This window comes from Scomber scombrus, chromosome 17 (assembly GCF_963691925.1).
Source record: "Scomber scombrus chromosome 17, fScoSco1.1, whole genome shotgun sequence".
NCBI classification, from domain to species: domain Eukaryota; kingdom Metazoa; phylum Chordata; class Actinopteri; order Scombriformes; family Scombridae; genus Scomber; species Scomber scombrus.
This window is the reverse complement of record NC_084986.1, coordinates 12039320-12054638: the sequence shown is the minus strand read 5'-3', so window position 1 is coordinate 12054638 and position 15319 is coordinate 12039320. Positions and strand designations below refer to the sequence as shown.

The 15319-nt window shown below is 40.7% G+C and overlaps 1 protein-coding gene across 1 annotated transcript; it reads left to right on the top strand.

The window, feature by feature from the left end:
- The first annotated feature begins 10763 nt into the window (after positions 1-10763).
- tmem244 (transmembrane protein 244) lies at positions 10764-14966 on the top strand. The gene is made up of 6 exons (XM_062437055.1): positions 10764-10856; positions 12756-12841; positions 13021-13097; positions 13771-13896; positions 14400-14444; positions 14682-14966. Exons 1-6 carry the CDS (start codon positions 10764-10766, stop codon positions 14777-14779), a joined length of 525 nt encoding a protein of 174 aa, XP_062293039.1. The 3' UTR covers positions 14780-14966.
- The last annotated feature ends 353 nt before the right edge of the window (positions 14967-15319 follow it).

Sequence of the window (15319 nt, the reverse complement as noted above, 5' to 3'; positions counted from 1 at the left end):
AGCTGCATCCAATCCTTCCAAAGCGCTTCTACGTTTGTGGGAATGCGTTCTCAGAGGTGTGTGTGTGTGTGTGTGTGTGTGTGTGTGTGTGTGTGTGTGTGTGTGTGTGTGTGTGTGTGTGTGTGTGTGTGTGTGTGTGTGTGTGTGAGAGAGAGAGAGAGAGAGAGAGAGAGAGAGAGAGAGAGAGAGAGAGAGAGAGAGAGAGAGAGAGAGAGAGAGAGAGAGATGGGGGTTTGTACGTGCACTGGGAGATATAGACATAGAGGGAAATAAGGCACTGTGCCATGATTTGCCTGCCTGTGTAAAGCGCAGATGACATGAGGATGACTAGTTTAGAGCTAGTCATTAGATGCCCAGAGGTGAGAGTTGGATATGTTACACAATACAGTTGTCAGTGTTTTTGTTTCTGAACTGAAGGAGAGGGCAGCAAAAACGTTGCAGATGTTGGCATGTGTGTCATTTCCTGTATTTACATGCTGGACAAGGTTCAGTGAAAATACAGCAGCTGGGGCGAGTTGACGAGAATGTGAGACAGACATTTGGATAGATATTTTGAAAAATAAACTGTGTGTGTGTGTGTGTGTGTGTGTGTGTGTGTGTGTGTGTGTGTGTGTGTGTGTGTGTGTGTGTGTGTGTGTGAGTGTGTGTGTGTGTGTGTGAGAGAGAGAGAGAGAGAGAGAGAGAGAGAGAGAGAGAGAGAGAGAGAGAGAGAGAGAGAGAGAGAGAGAGAGACTGTTATTTGTTCAGATGGCTGAGATTAAGTTGCCCAGAAATAAAACACCCTGAAGGCAGAACAGCACAGCTGAAAGTGTGCTCAAACAAACATTACATAAACACTTATACACAATCATTAGGACATTGTGTTGGTCTATGGGTGCCATTCTTGACCTCAGACCTGATAATGACAGAACTGACCTTAATATAACACCCTCACTGCAAATAACCCTCCAACGTTACCACATTCATGGATCCCAAAAAGAATACCCTGGTGGCAACTAAACAGGATCCAATTAAAGATTTAAAAAAAAAATTCCAGCTTTTTCTGCTCTTGTGGAGACATCTGCTGCTTTTAAGATCATACGAAAATCCTCATCTTGTTGACACACAAACCCACGCCTGCTCTAAAACTCAGAAAATAGACAGCTAGCTGAGAGTCATGATGTAGTCATACTGTGCTGCAGTGGTCAGTCAGATGCAGTATTTACATTCCATAAGCAATCGAAATGAAAACATAGAGGGAGAAAAGGAGGACAAGAGTGAGAAGTGTTTGAGAAAAGGTAGAGGAAAAACAAAGCCTTACATTGTTGCTTGTTGAATTGTTGTTTACAAGCCCGCTTGGGAGTATGGAATTTCTAAAATGTGTTGACTTTTTCTGTTATTGTAAGCAGCTGTGGAAAGTTAAATAATTAAAGGAAAACTGTAATTGAAAGGGAATTTGGAAAGTGAGGAGAAGGAGAGGAAATGAGGGAGATATAGGAGAGGCAAGACGGGGTGAGATAAAAAGGAATAATTTGTATGGGGAGGAGAGCTGAGAATTTGTCATTTTGAGCATTCCATTTTTAAAAAAAATTATCTCAGTGGATCAAAAGATGATTGACAAGCAGGGGGGCTGGTGAAAGCCACTGGGAGACACACAATGGTTATTTCAGGCTCAGTGATTGGGGAATCAGCTGGAAGAGGAAGGCATATTGTTGATCAGTGCTGCAACATTTACTCAATTAATCAATAAGTCAACTGACTAAATATTAATCACCAACTCTGTGTTTCTTCAAGAAAACTAAAACTAAACAAGAAAATAATTTACAGATTCATCAAAAACGAATAATAATTAGTTCCAGTCCTAATATGGAGAAATGGTTAAGGGTTGCTGCAAACAAATATTTGAATGATTAATTTCTCTTCTAGAAAATATCAGATAAGAGTGACCATCACAGGGCCGCTGAAACTCAAGGTTACATCATCAAATGTCTTGTTATGTGCGAGCAAACATTAAAAACTCAAGGATATTCAACTGACAAAAGCAGCAAATCCTCACATTAGAGCAGCTGGGACCAGATAATATTTGGAATTACTGCTTGACAAAATTACTCAGTTAATTATCAACTGAGTTGGAGCTTAATTTTCTGTCGATGATCATTTTAGCTCTGCACTTTCTTTTGTCAGCTCTCTTCATCTTTCTTCTTCCCTGTTTTTCCTCCTCTTGTTGCCTATTGTTGTATATCTCATAAATTATGATGTATCATACTGTGAGTGTGTGACGTCAAAGTCTGTACCACACCTGCACACACACACACACACACACACACACACACACACACACACACCTACACACACACACACACACACACACACACACACACACACACACACACACACACACACACACACACACACACACACAAATGTTAATTTCAGCCTCTCCTCCTTTAACACGTCATGTTGACATGTAGGTCAATGAGCCGCAGTGTTCTCAACAGTATCTCTGCCTCTCTGTTTATTTAATTGAGTTTTTAAATCATTTTAAAAATGGATCAGGACAACAGCAGAGGTGCAGTGTGTTCATTTCTCTGCTTCTGTGGATACAACGAAGTTTGTTTAATCTCACTCCTGTGGTGTAAACACTCCTTTCAGATACAAGAGTGCGCTGTTGAATTGTCTGTATCAGTCCAATTTTTTATACTCACCATATCAGGCTTGCAACTGGTAACATGCTTCAGACTGATATCTAAATGTACTGCAGCCGTTTCATTTGTTATAACTTAATAGATTAAAAAAAAAACATTACCAGTATTTTAGTCAAACAAATGACTGTTGTTTGCTGTTGGAGGGTTAAAGTGGGTTTAAAAATTGCCTCCAGACATGTTATAAGACAAATCATTTGTGTCTGAAGTACCTCAATAGAAACTATTAAAATTACATCTTCTCTCGCCACTATATAGAATATGCATATATTTTTCATTAAAAACTTTAACTGGTGGACACAAGATTTCTCCTACACACTTGTCTAAGTTGCATGTTGAACTGTCACTGGCTCAAAATCCTGCTCATAGGTACAAGCCTTAAACTCAGATTTTGGTTGCAGGCAGAGAAACTTTCCCCATCCAGCACATGAATGTGATTACAGCTTTCTAGTTTCAAACTCTGCACATTGAAGGTCAGACATCCACCTGAAGGAACATTTAACGGTACATTTACATTTTTTTGAGTGGGAGTTTGTTGAAATCGTGTGATTTTACTATTACAAAGTATTACATGTGTCGTGTCGAGACAAGGATTTAGGGTCACCTTGGTGTTGATGTGGTTTTGAAATTGTCAGATGTATTTCACTTTCCTGATTATTTATAGGTAATCAAAGATACACTGCAGATACTGGTAGATACTGTACATTACAACATTTTTACCATAATTTGCTCTTGTTTTAACTGCCAATTAATGCAACGATTCAGATGTCTTTACACATGCAGTACCTGCAATAAATGCACTTGCCATATGTTAATCCCAGCTGTTGAATAATAATGATAATTTTGTATGTGTGTCTTCATTAAGACAGTAACACCCAGCAGTGTAATGGTAAAAAGGGAGAAACACTTGGATAGTCACAAGTTTGAACAACTAAAAATTTGCATACATGCAATTACTATCTTTCTTATTTTTTAATCGTTTTCAGAAAGATCCATAGATGTTGTTTTTTTTTAAGTGTTTACTGTGAGTGTGAAACTGTGTGATCAGTTTTCTGTGAACTTTAGACTAATAAAATGTACCAGAACACACACACACACACACACACACACACACACACACACACACACACACACACACACACACACACACACACACACACACAGGGGAATAAATTGCTATCACGCCTACCTTGCTCTACATACCCCCCCCCCCCCCCCACTCCAACCCACTCTTAAGCTCTCCATCACTATGGTAACACTGATGCAGGTTACCGTGGCAGCCAAGTCAACCCCATTCGCACACAAAGGCGCACGTGCCAGTGCTATACCACACACACACAAAGCCATACGCAGGCTGTGACGCTGACCAGTTTAAATGAAGAGTTTCTTCAGCTATTTCTGGAGGGAGACGGGGACGCTGAGCTGTCGCCATTCCTCCATCACTGTCTCCATCACTACCTTGTTTTCTTTTTCTTTGTCCCCCTCAGATTCTGCCTCTTTGTTCTGTTTTTACTCACAATATCTGAGTCAAACAAAACATGGAGGGAAGATGCATCATGACAGCCTTCTTAGACATCTATACATATGAATGAGCAACAGGAAGTATCTTATCTGCTGCTGCCAGTCCTGTGCATATTGCATATAATCTCTCTTGATCTTGTGCTGGATCTCCATTGGTGGAGCTGTCTGTGCTTGTGAGGCTATGCTGCCACCTAGTCTTCATCTTGGGAACTGACAGACAGACTGTAATTAGGGCCCGAGCGGCGACTGCAAGTCGCCTGGCGAAAGCCCTATTGAAATTGTAATGTTTATTATTATTATTATTATTATTATTATTATTATTATTATTATTCCGACATTTCGTGCCCCAATTTCGCCCCTTTCCCAAATGCGAAAATGCTTATACTTTTGCACGGACGTCCGGCCTCATCCGAAATTCGATATTTTTGGGTGGTCGCACATGGTCGACGCAGAATGGCGGAATAGCGCCCCCTACAAAGTCCAAAAATGCCCATAGGGAATTTTGCTAACTTTGTCCTATGCTCACAAAATTCGGTACACATATGTATTATTATTTTAAATCTTTTTTATTAGATTTTCCATGACATACATCAAAGGGTAACACACACACAATGTATCGAAGTGACCTTGTAGAGGGGTAGTAGGAAGTTTGCTTTACACTGTGTATGTTGAAAAAGACAACAAATCTAACCGAAGCCCGAACGGCTTCCACAAACGAACCCTAGTTACCCATCATCCCTTCCCACCCACTATTAGAAAATAATAAAAATAAATAAATAAATTAAATTAAATTAAATTTAAAAAAAAAAAAAAATTAAAACAGAAAAAAAAAAAAAAAAGGAAAAAAGAAAAATAGAATAATCAATTAAAATAAAATTAACTAAGGAACTGGACGGGGGGGGGGGGGGGGGGGGCATCTAGTCATTTTCTGGGTGAATAGCAGTTTTACCTAAATAATCTATGAAGGGCTGCCAGGTTTTGTTAAAAACAGTAACAGAACCCGCAAGCGAAAACCTAATCTTCTCTAGTTTGATGTGGGTTAAGACCTCCTTAAGCCAGCTATTGTATGAAGGGGGAAGGACATGTTTCCATTTAAACAAGATAAGGCGTCTGGCCAATAGAGTCGAAAAGGCCAGTACACTGCGCTTTGTCCTAGGTAAATCAGGTGTTTCAAGTGGGGGGGACCCAAACAGTGCTGTGCAAGGATCAGGACTAAGATCCATATCAAGCACCGTGGCAAGAGTATCAAAAATTTGGCGCCAAAAGCCAGTGAGAGTCGGACAGGACCAAAACATGTGCGTGTGATTAGCAGGTGACTGCTTACACCTATTGCAACTGTCGCTGGCGCCCGGGTAAATCTTCGCCAGTCGAGCGTTCGTGTAGTGCACTCTAAAAAGAACCTTGCATTGTACTAAGCTGTGTCTAGCACATATGGAGGACGAGTGAACTAACTTAAGAATATGGTCCCACCCGCCGTCTGAAACTGGTACTCCCATCTCCTCCTCCCAAGTCTGTTTCAGGTGAGTCATTTGGTTGGGGTTAAGGGAGTCAATGGAGGTATAAATCACAGAGATGGAGCGTCTCTGGGCAGGGTCGAGGGAGAGCAAAGAGTCAATCGGAGACCCGGGTGGGTGATTAGGAAAGTGAGGATAGGTGGTTTGGACAAAGTGCCTGGCTTGAAGAAAACGGAAAAAGTGAGAGTGAGGTAATTCGAGCCTGGCTGCAAGCTCTGTAAAACCAGTAAAAATGTTATCTTTGTAAAGGTCCTTGACATGTAGCAGGCCCTTGTTACGCCAGACATTAAAAGTAGGGTCTGACAGTGAGGGTGGAAATAGATGGTTTTTGACAATCGGGGCCAAAGTTGAGGGTCCATTCAGGCCATAATATTTACGGAACTGCAACCAAATTTTTAATGAGTTGACAACAACAGGATTCTGTGAGACATTGTGAATCTTAAGAGGGAGTCGCGCAGTAAGGAGGGACTGTAAAGAAAACCTTGAGGACCGCAGTTCTACCTGAGCCCATGAGGGACCTGCGTCAGCTCCGGTGTCAAGCCAGTGACAGAGCTTGTTAATGTTGCATGCCCAATAATATTGGATAAAGTTGGGTAGTGCGAGACCGCCCAACTTTTTGGGGAGTTGTAGAACGGCCTTTTTAATGCGGGGAGGCTTATCCAACCATAGAAATGCGGATATTGTCTGGTCCAGCTGACGAAAAAAGGATCTACTCAGAAAAATTGGAATATGTTGGAACAAATAGAGAAATTTAGGGAGAATTACCATCTTTACCAAGTTAACTCTGCCAGTTAAGGAGAGAGGGAGAGAGGACCAGCGAGCCATATCAAGCTTACACTTGTCGACGAGAGGGCGAAGATTTCTGTTAAAAAGGTCTTTGAAAGAAGCAGTGATGAATACGCCTAGATATCTAAGCCCCTCCAAGACCATTCTAAATGGAAAAGAAGACGGTGGCATCTTCCTGGACAGGTGGTTGATAGGGAGAAGTTCGCTCTTATTAAAATTTAATTTATAACCGGAGTATCTACCGAATTGGATTAGAATGTCTGTAATAACAGGGATGGATGAGGCAGGGTTCGACACAAATAATAACAAATCGTCCGCGTACAGGGACAGCTTGTGGGTTACATCGTTCCTGGTGATGCCCTCAACTCTCCCCTCATCTCGAAGCCAAATGGCCAACGGCTCAATAGCTAGAGCAAACAGGAGGGGGGAGAGGGGACATCCCTGTCTAGTGCCCCGGCGAAGGACAAAGGAGGGTGACCTTATACCATTCGTGAGGATATGAGCAGTTGGGGAGTCATAAAGTAATCTAATCCATGCAATGAAGTCAGAGCTGAAACCAAATTTTGACAGGACGTAGTACAGGTACTCCCACTCGACCCTGTCAAACGCCTTCTCTGCGTCTAAAGAAATTACCACCTCAGGTATGACAGGGTTGGGGGAGCCAACAATGTTGAGAAGTCGTCTGGTGTTAAATGATGAGTTTCTTCCGGCCATGAACCCAGTCTGATCCGTGGAAATCAGGGCAGGCAAGGCTTGCTGCAGACGTGAGGCTAGGACCTTGGCGAGAATCTTTTGGTCCACATTTAAAAGCGAGATGGGCCTATAATTGCTGCATTCAAGGAGATCTTTGTCTTTTTTTAATAAAAGAGAGATGTTAGCTTCAGATAGGGTTGGGGGCAGTCTGCCACTAGTAAATGATTCATTGTAGGCGTTAACCAAATGGGGGATTAATAGGTTCGAATATGCCTTGTAAAATTCCACTACAAACCCATCTTGGCCGGGGGATTTGCCGTTTTGTAGCTGTCCGATTGCCTCCTGCACTTCCGCCAATGAGATCGATGAGCCTAATTTATCAGCCAAAGCATTATCGACTTCAGGATATGAAAGCGTCTCCAGGGGGTTGTGGTTCTTCCAGATTTCAGGTAAGTACTCTGAAGTGTAAAGGTCCGAATAGAAATTTAAAAATGTCTCGTTTACTAATTTGGGGTCGGCGACCACCGCCCCTGATGGCAATCCTATTCTGGGGATCAATCTCGAGAGAGAGCTGCGGCTCTAGCTTGATGGGCGAGAAGTTTGCCCGCTTTATCTCCCATTTCAAAATAACGTTGCCTTGTTTTCAACAATTTTGATTCCACCTTAGATGTTGACGAAAGGTCAAACTCGGCCTGAAGTTTAAGACGTTGGTCATAGAGAAGGGGATTGGGGGCGGCGGCATATTCCGTGTCAATTTTCAATAGTTGATCTGAAAGCCAGACCATCCTCTCCCTGTCCACCTTCTTCTGTCGAGAGGCAAACGAGATAGCCTGTCCCCTCAGATAAGCTTTACACGTCTCCCACAAAGTGCCTCTCGCAATGTCTGGGGTGTCATTTATCTGAAAGAAGTTGGCTATTTCTTCCTGAAAGAAGTTTTTAAAATGTAGATCATTCAGCAAAAAGTGGGAAAGTTTCCATTGCGTGTGTGGAGGGCTATTGTTTGGGAAAGTTATGACAACTGACGTAGGAGCATGATCTGAGATCACTATACTGTGATACTCGCTAGTGGAAACCCAATGCAGCAGCCTATTATCAACAAAGAAAAAATCAATTCTCGAGTATGTACGATGAACGTGGGAGAAAAATGAAAAAGCTCTGATGGATGGATTGAGGGATCTCCAAGGATCACTTAGGCCGAGCTGGTCTGTAAAAGATTTCAACGTGGTAGCAGAGTTAGACAAGGCGAGGGGTCTAGAGGAGGATCTATCCAGAACCGGATCCTGAATAAGGTTGAAATCGCCACCTATGATGGGGTAATGACTGTCTATATCAGGAAGGGAAGAGAAAAGATGGGTAATAAATTTGTCATCATCCCATACAGGGGCGTAGGTACTCACTAAAATAACTGGGATATCAAACAGTCTTCCTGATACGGCCACAAAACGCCCATTGGGGTCTTCAATAGATCTCGTGGGTTCAAATGTTACATTTTTATTGATAATAATGGCCGCTCCTCTTGCCCTCGCAGAAAACTTAGAATGAAATACATGACTCATCCAAGGTCTTTTAAGGCGTGAAATCTCAGATGTCTTAAGGTGAGTTTCCTGAAGGAAGTAAATATCCCCTCTAAGTTGTCTCAAATGTGAAATCACCTTGTCCCTCTTAACTGCTCCATTGACTCCCCTAACGTTCCATGATACAAACCTGCAGCCCTGGTTTTGAGGAGTAAGTGTGTTATACATTACTCACCATTGTTTGAGTGGAGATGTATAGTGACAATGCCGTGTGGGGAAGAGGGAGTGCAAAAAAAAAAACAAAAAAACAACAAACAACCAAAAAAAACAAAAAAAAACAAACAAACAAACAAAACAAAAAAAACCCAACAACAACAACAACAACCCACACATATGTATTATACCCACATATGCAAAAAAGCCTCTTGACCTCATGACCTCAACCCAACAGGAAGTCGGCCATTTTGGTTTTGATTTTTCCCGCCTAAAATTAACTCCTCCCACAGCGTTCGCCCGATCAAGTTCAAATTAGGTACGCAACATCTCCAGACCTAGCTGAGCTTAAGTTGTGCTCTGCGCATCCGTAGGTCAAAGGGCGTGTCTGCCAGGGCTGAACTAACTTTGGCATGCTCGCCATGTACATACAAGTGGCTCTCACGCCCACATACTTCATCCAATCAGCTTTAAACTTGCTGGACATGATGATGGCTCCGCCCTGAACGTCCCGATATATTAACTTCCCACGTAACTCATAGCGCCCCCCGGTGGTAACAGGAAGTTAACTAAGATTCATTAAAATTACATACTTTGCCCCATCAACTTCATTCAGAACCAGTTGGTGAAGCTACATTATGAAGACTGTGAAGCTACGAGTGGCGTCCGTGTGGCGACGCGGCGACCATCAATTCCTCGCCATGAAAATACGTTTGGCTTTTTGATGGCTTTATTGAACTCTTATCATCATGAAAATTGGTACACAGGTCCAGGGTGCCGACCTCAACGTCTCCATTCGCTCATAGGTGATCTCACTCTTGTCGCCCCCTAGTGGAAACAGGAAGTGCCATATTTTACATCATCATTGTGCGATTTCCACAAAACTTCACATGTGTAATCACTGTCCCACCCTGAACGCAACCGCTTGTGTTTTGTTACAGTCTACTGCCCCCTGGTGGATGAACCATCAACCTCTCATAACTCCTTCATGCTTTGTCCAATTCACTCCAAACTTCACATGAGTGATGAGTGGCCGCCCTGAACACACCAGACCACACCAGACCATATGTGTAACTACCTGTGACTGCCCCCTACTGGATGAACGAAACATTGCATTTTTGGCCTCCTTCCAGGTTTTTTCTCACTTTCTGCTTCACGCCACAGCCCCGCCATGCCTCAGGCCCCGCGGTGGCATGGGTGAGCGAGGGCCCGCCATCGCCGCTTGCGGCTTTAATTGTGTCTTGTTCTGTTGCAAATTTTTCTCAAAAACTGGACTCCCACGATGAATCATAAAGCTGTTGTATAACTGTGGTATGATCATACTGAGCTCAGTCAGTTAATTCCACTACTGCTTTAATGGGTTGTATATTCTTCTTCTGCTCTGTGCTCTTGTTTTCAAATGTTCTCAATTGTCCAAAAAAACAGCTAAAACAGGAAGGAGGAAAAAGAAAGATGGTAGAAAGAAAGGAGGAGAATAAGGAAAGAAAAAAGGAATAGAGAGTAGAGAGACGAAACAAAGGGATGAAGAAATACAGGTCAAAGAGGAAAGGAAGAGACAAAGACCTGATGTTGAGCAGAATTAATGAAATAATAGACTATGTGACTCCTCTACAAGTCAAACTAGCTTATTTCTCTTGGTTTGTATGTAAAAGTGCACACTAGTATGTTCACCTTTATCCCTTTTGGGATTTACTCAGACTTCTTAGTAGTAATCCCATTTCTTATAATCCAGCCCTCCTTCTCCCCCTCTTCCTCTTCCTCCACGCCACTCAGCATGCTCTCTCACACACACTAATACACACATGTAGCCTCCATTCTCTCATTTAGACCAGCAGCCATTCATGTTGTTGGACTATTGCTGTCGTTGTTTTGGATTCACCCTCATAAAACGCCATGGACCTTTCTCCCTCAAGAATACACCCAGTGATACCTTGGTAAGGACTCCCAGGAGGGTCAGGATAGAGAGTTAAGGCCTGTTTGCAAGACAATAGAGGCTAGCAACGTGTCTATCACTTCCTTGGAGAGAGCTAATTGTACATTAGTTTTTATAGATTGCATTTATATTGTAGCTTTATTTATAATGCAGAAGGCAGTGTTTGGGAGCTAAGTGAATTGTGAATTTGTATAATGTATTTCTTACACAATAGTAGCATAACTCAATATATTAGATAGAATGAACACAATACAATATAAACTACAGTAGGTTGTTTTTTTCCAGTATTACTTTACTTTATCAAGCACAGATTTATGGTACAACACACAGTTTATTCCAATACTGTCTAGTCTGGAGACAGCAACAAACCAGGGAGTTACAGTAGCCGTGTTGATTAGCTGTCTTTAAGGTTATTAGAGTGAGCTCAGCTACGATTCAGGTCTCAGACACACCCACATCCTCGTGGCTGTCTGAACAGGACTAAAATAAACTCCGAGGGGTTCCCATGTATTTGGGCCACAATTAAATTAGATTATTCAAAGCCTCATATAGCCGTGATTTCTGTTGCAAAGCTGTGAAACAATACTTTTTGTTATTTTGCTGGGTTTTTTTCCATTTCTCACCGTTATTTATGTCTGATATATAAGTAACCTAAAAAATGATGACATAGAAGGAATGAAGAAGCACAAAAAGAGGAAACTGAGACAATTATACTTCAGTGTTTAATGCCGAGAGATCCAATTTAATTAAATTTGTCATGATCAAGCACTGAAATAATCGTTCAATTAGTCCAGGAACAAAAAAATTAATTGGCAACATTTTTTTCTTTTGTTTTATTTGTAAGTAACTTCTCAAGCATCCTACCTTTTCAAATGTAGGAGTTTGCTTCATTTCCTGTCTTACAGGAATGTAAATTAAATATATTTGGCTTTTGGACTGTTGGTCAGATAACAAAAGAAAACTGAAGACATCATCCTGGACTCTAGGAAAATACGATGAGCATTCCTCACTATTTTATTTTTGAAAACGTATATTGAGACAGTGTAGTGAAAGTTGTGTCACAGCAGATATTTGACTTGTCACAGCAGAAAAAGCACAGGTGGAAGTAATAAGATTAACAAGGACTCCATTCCACTCAGGTATGCCAGTGTGCATGGCCGCGGGACTGGCACACTGCACTGGAATGTGACCCATTATTAGTAACACCTGTGTTTGACAAGCCGAAATATCAGCAGTGAGAAAGGTCTTTTATCTCTCTTCCTGGGGTGTCTTGTAACTCATTTCCTGTGAAGGCTGCAGTTAATCATGTATGAAAGGAGACTTAAGCAAGTGAGCACAGACTGTCTGCTGCTGTCATAAGAGTTTGGCCTCACTAAGGGAAAAAGAAAATATCTCCAAATATAGAGTCTTCTATTCAATGAAGATTTAAATCACTGACATAATGGCTTATTGTTTAGCTTGGTATTTATGGTTTTGTTTGCTATGTTACTCTGTTATTGCCTTTTTTATTTTGAACAAACATCTGCAGATGATTGAGTGTTTCAGCACAAGTGGGTTGTAATTTTAGCTTTTTTCAGCAGCCAAATGAAAACTGGAAAAATAAAATAGTGTGTACATTCTGGTATTAAGATGCAGTATATATTAAGATAGAGACACTCTCTACCTTTTGGGGTATAATGAAGTAATCTAAGCTCAAAAGTCCACTTACTAGCTTTCAGATAGATCTGAGGTCAGACAGTTTATTCCTCACGCTCTCTCAGGAAGAAAAGCTTTAACTACAGGAAACCTGCGGCTTTTTAAAACACAGCAGGTTTCATGTGAAGTTAAACTGCTCTCACTCACGAAGACTTATCAGTAAGCACGTATAACAGTTTAATTTTCTCTGTCTCTGTCTCCTCAGGTCGTCCTCCAGAATCTGTTGATGTGCATGGTCTGCTTCTACTCTCTCTACTACATTGTGGTCAGTGTGTGCATTGGCCTGCTCAGGTACACTCACACAGACATAACATGAGACTTACTGGAAAAAAACATTGAGTTAAGTCAGACATGCCTTGCAATTTTGCTCCTTAATTAAGTTCTTGTAAATCAGAATAGGTGAGAATTTAACAAGAACTCTGCTGTTTGTTGTTTGCACACGTCTGTAACATGTTCTGGGGTTTCTTCAGGGTTCATGAGATCAACAGCTTGTTGACGCCATTTGATTATACAACACAACCATCATGGCAGAACCCCAAATATCAGGGTGAGTAGCAGTGGTTGCTTGTAAGTACATTTACATGTACTTGAGTACAAATTTAAGGTGTTCGTACTTTACCTCAATATTTCAGTGTAATGCTTCTTTATGCTTTTTCTCTCAAGTATGAAACATTTGTATTAATAATTCAATTATATAATATGGATGATTTTAGTCACTAAATATGTTCTTTTAGATTTGCTCCCACTTCGATACATACTTTCCTTCATATCACTTCTATCATTCCACTTAAAAATCCTGAAGGCAAACATTTCAATATGTCATTGCAAGGAAAATACAGATGTAACTAATAACTTAAATGACTGCATTCCTTTTACAGGGTGTTTCAGTTTCAGTTCTGATTTAATCCATGCTTTCTCACTGGCATGATTTACTGGAGCCATTATAGATGTTATTTCTTACTTCTGTGCTTTTAAAGCACTTTCTCACTATTGTGTAAAAATGTCTTTTATTGCAACTATTATTTTTTGAAAATAATCAGTGATCTTCAATGAGCTGATATTGCTCAATGACTTATAGTTTTGTTTAGTTGTATGACCTGTAGAAAACTGAGAGGTAAAAATGTGTTTACGATTCTTCTCATACGAACCAAAATCTGAATTTACATGCAAAATACAAGTAGAACTAATTTCCACATGTCGTTTTCTCTGTCTGTCTTTAGTTGGTGTGATTTCCACAGAAGTGACCTATATTTTGGGAGGGCTGATATTCGCCTGGATTGTAGAGGAGTGGGTTTGGGATTACGCCATAACTGTCACACTGCTCCATGTCGCCATGACTGTAGCAGGTAAACACACAAAGTGGATCAATGGATCGGAACAGCTGATAGGATTGAGCGCCAGGTTATGTAATTGGATATAGTGACTGTGGTTCAAAGATGTATAGACGCACTCTTTATCCATTCTAGTCTATTTTTTTTAATTCAGGGGACCAACGTACATTTTTTCACAGTCAATTGAGAATAAAACGAACACAATAATAGCACAAGACCCAAGGGTCAACAGCCAAGCTAGCAGCTCTGTGACACTGTACTTAAGGCTAAATCGTGACGTTGGCATGCTAACATAGTTACCATGACAATACCAACATTTAACATGTACCACCTTAACCTCACCAAAGTCTGATAATGGCACTAGCATTGCTAAACAAGAAGCCAATTTAAACCTGATATAATTTTCCCTCATCTTTACCTCATGTTTACATGGATTAATCTAGTATGAATTTTATGAAAAGTGCTACTGGGTTGTTTTTTTTTTACATTTTAAACACAGTTTTCCATTATTTCTACAGTGATGTCAGATCTTCCATCAGCTGAGGAGTGGTGGATAACTCTGGGTAAGATTTATTTATTCTTGTTCATCTTTCGACCTTATCCATATGTGTTCAATCCCATTTGCTAATGGTGAACATGCCACTCTATATTTCTCCCCGTTTCTGCCTGTCCCCAGACTCACTTCAACTCATTCCTACATCCCCTCAGATTCAGGCTTCATGAGGACAACTGCTGCTGTCCTCCCAACCTTATTTTTAATTTATCTCTTTTTCTTATTAATGTAATCCCTCTCTCTGTAGGTTCAGGCCTGGTGATGATGATATTTGGAGGACAGCTCTTGGCCTATAAACTATTCAGAAGCAACTTTGTCTACCCAGCTGAACTACAAAACTTCTAATGAACACAACATGGAAATCTTTTAACTGGCTTATTGGTACATTTTAGAACCGGATGCATCCCAAGATATTGCTAGGTTCATGTTTACACTAGTATGACACAGCATGTCTATCAATATTTATATTTCCTCCAAAGCAACCACAAGACACACTGTCTAGTGGATAGTTTTGTATAATACATAATAGTCTGATCCCTCATTGTAAAAATGGCCCAACTTTGTCTATTTAACAATGTTGTTGTTTTTTTTTTTTTTTTTTTTTACATATTCTGTACAGTTGAAATATTGTTTTGTATTGTTTCTTTTCACACTACATACTGTAAGCTAAACATAGGAAGATATGACACCTGTACCATTCTGTAAAGGCTGAATTTGCAGCTGTAATATACTTTCAATACTGCAGAAGTCTAATGACAGATATTTCTTAAGCCACTTGTTTTTGATTTGTAATTTCAGTGTAATATTTTGAATGTGTCACATACTTTTGTAGAGTGTATAGCGAAGTGGTTTTCAGACAGCAAATAGAAGTCAACTGAAATCTGT

What these genes read in the sequence shown, in the direction of transcription:
- tmem244 (XM_062437055.1), top strand. Translation starts at nt 10,764, where the DNA reads ATGTTGTTGGACTATTGCTGTCGTTGTTTTGGATTCACCCTCATAAAA. An exon ending in ATACACCCAGTGATACCTTG is followed by an intron (nt 10,857 to 12,755) that starts GTAAGGACTCCC and finishes CTGTCTCCTCAG; the next exon opens with GTCGTCCTCCAGAATCTGTT. An exon ending in GGAGTGGTGGATAACTCTGG is followed by an intron (nt 14,445 to 14,681) that starts GTAAGATTTATT and finishes CTCTCTCTGTAG; the next exon opens with GTTCAGGCCTGGTGATGATG.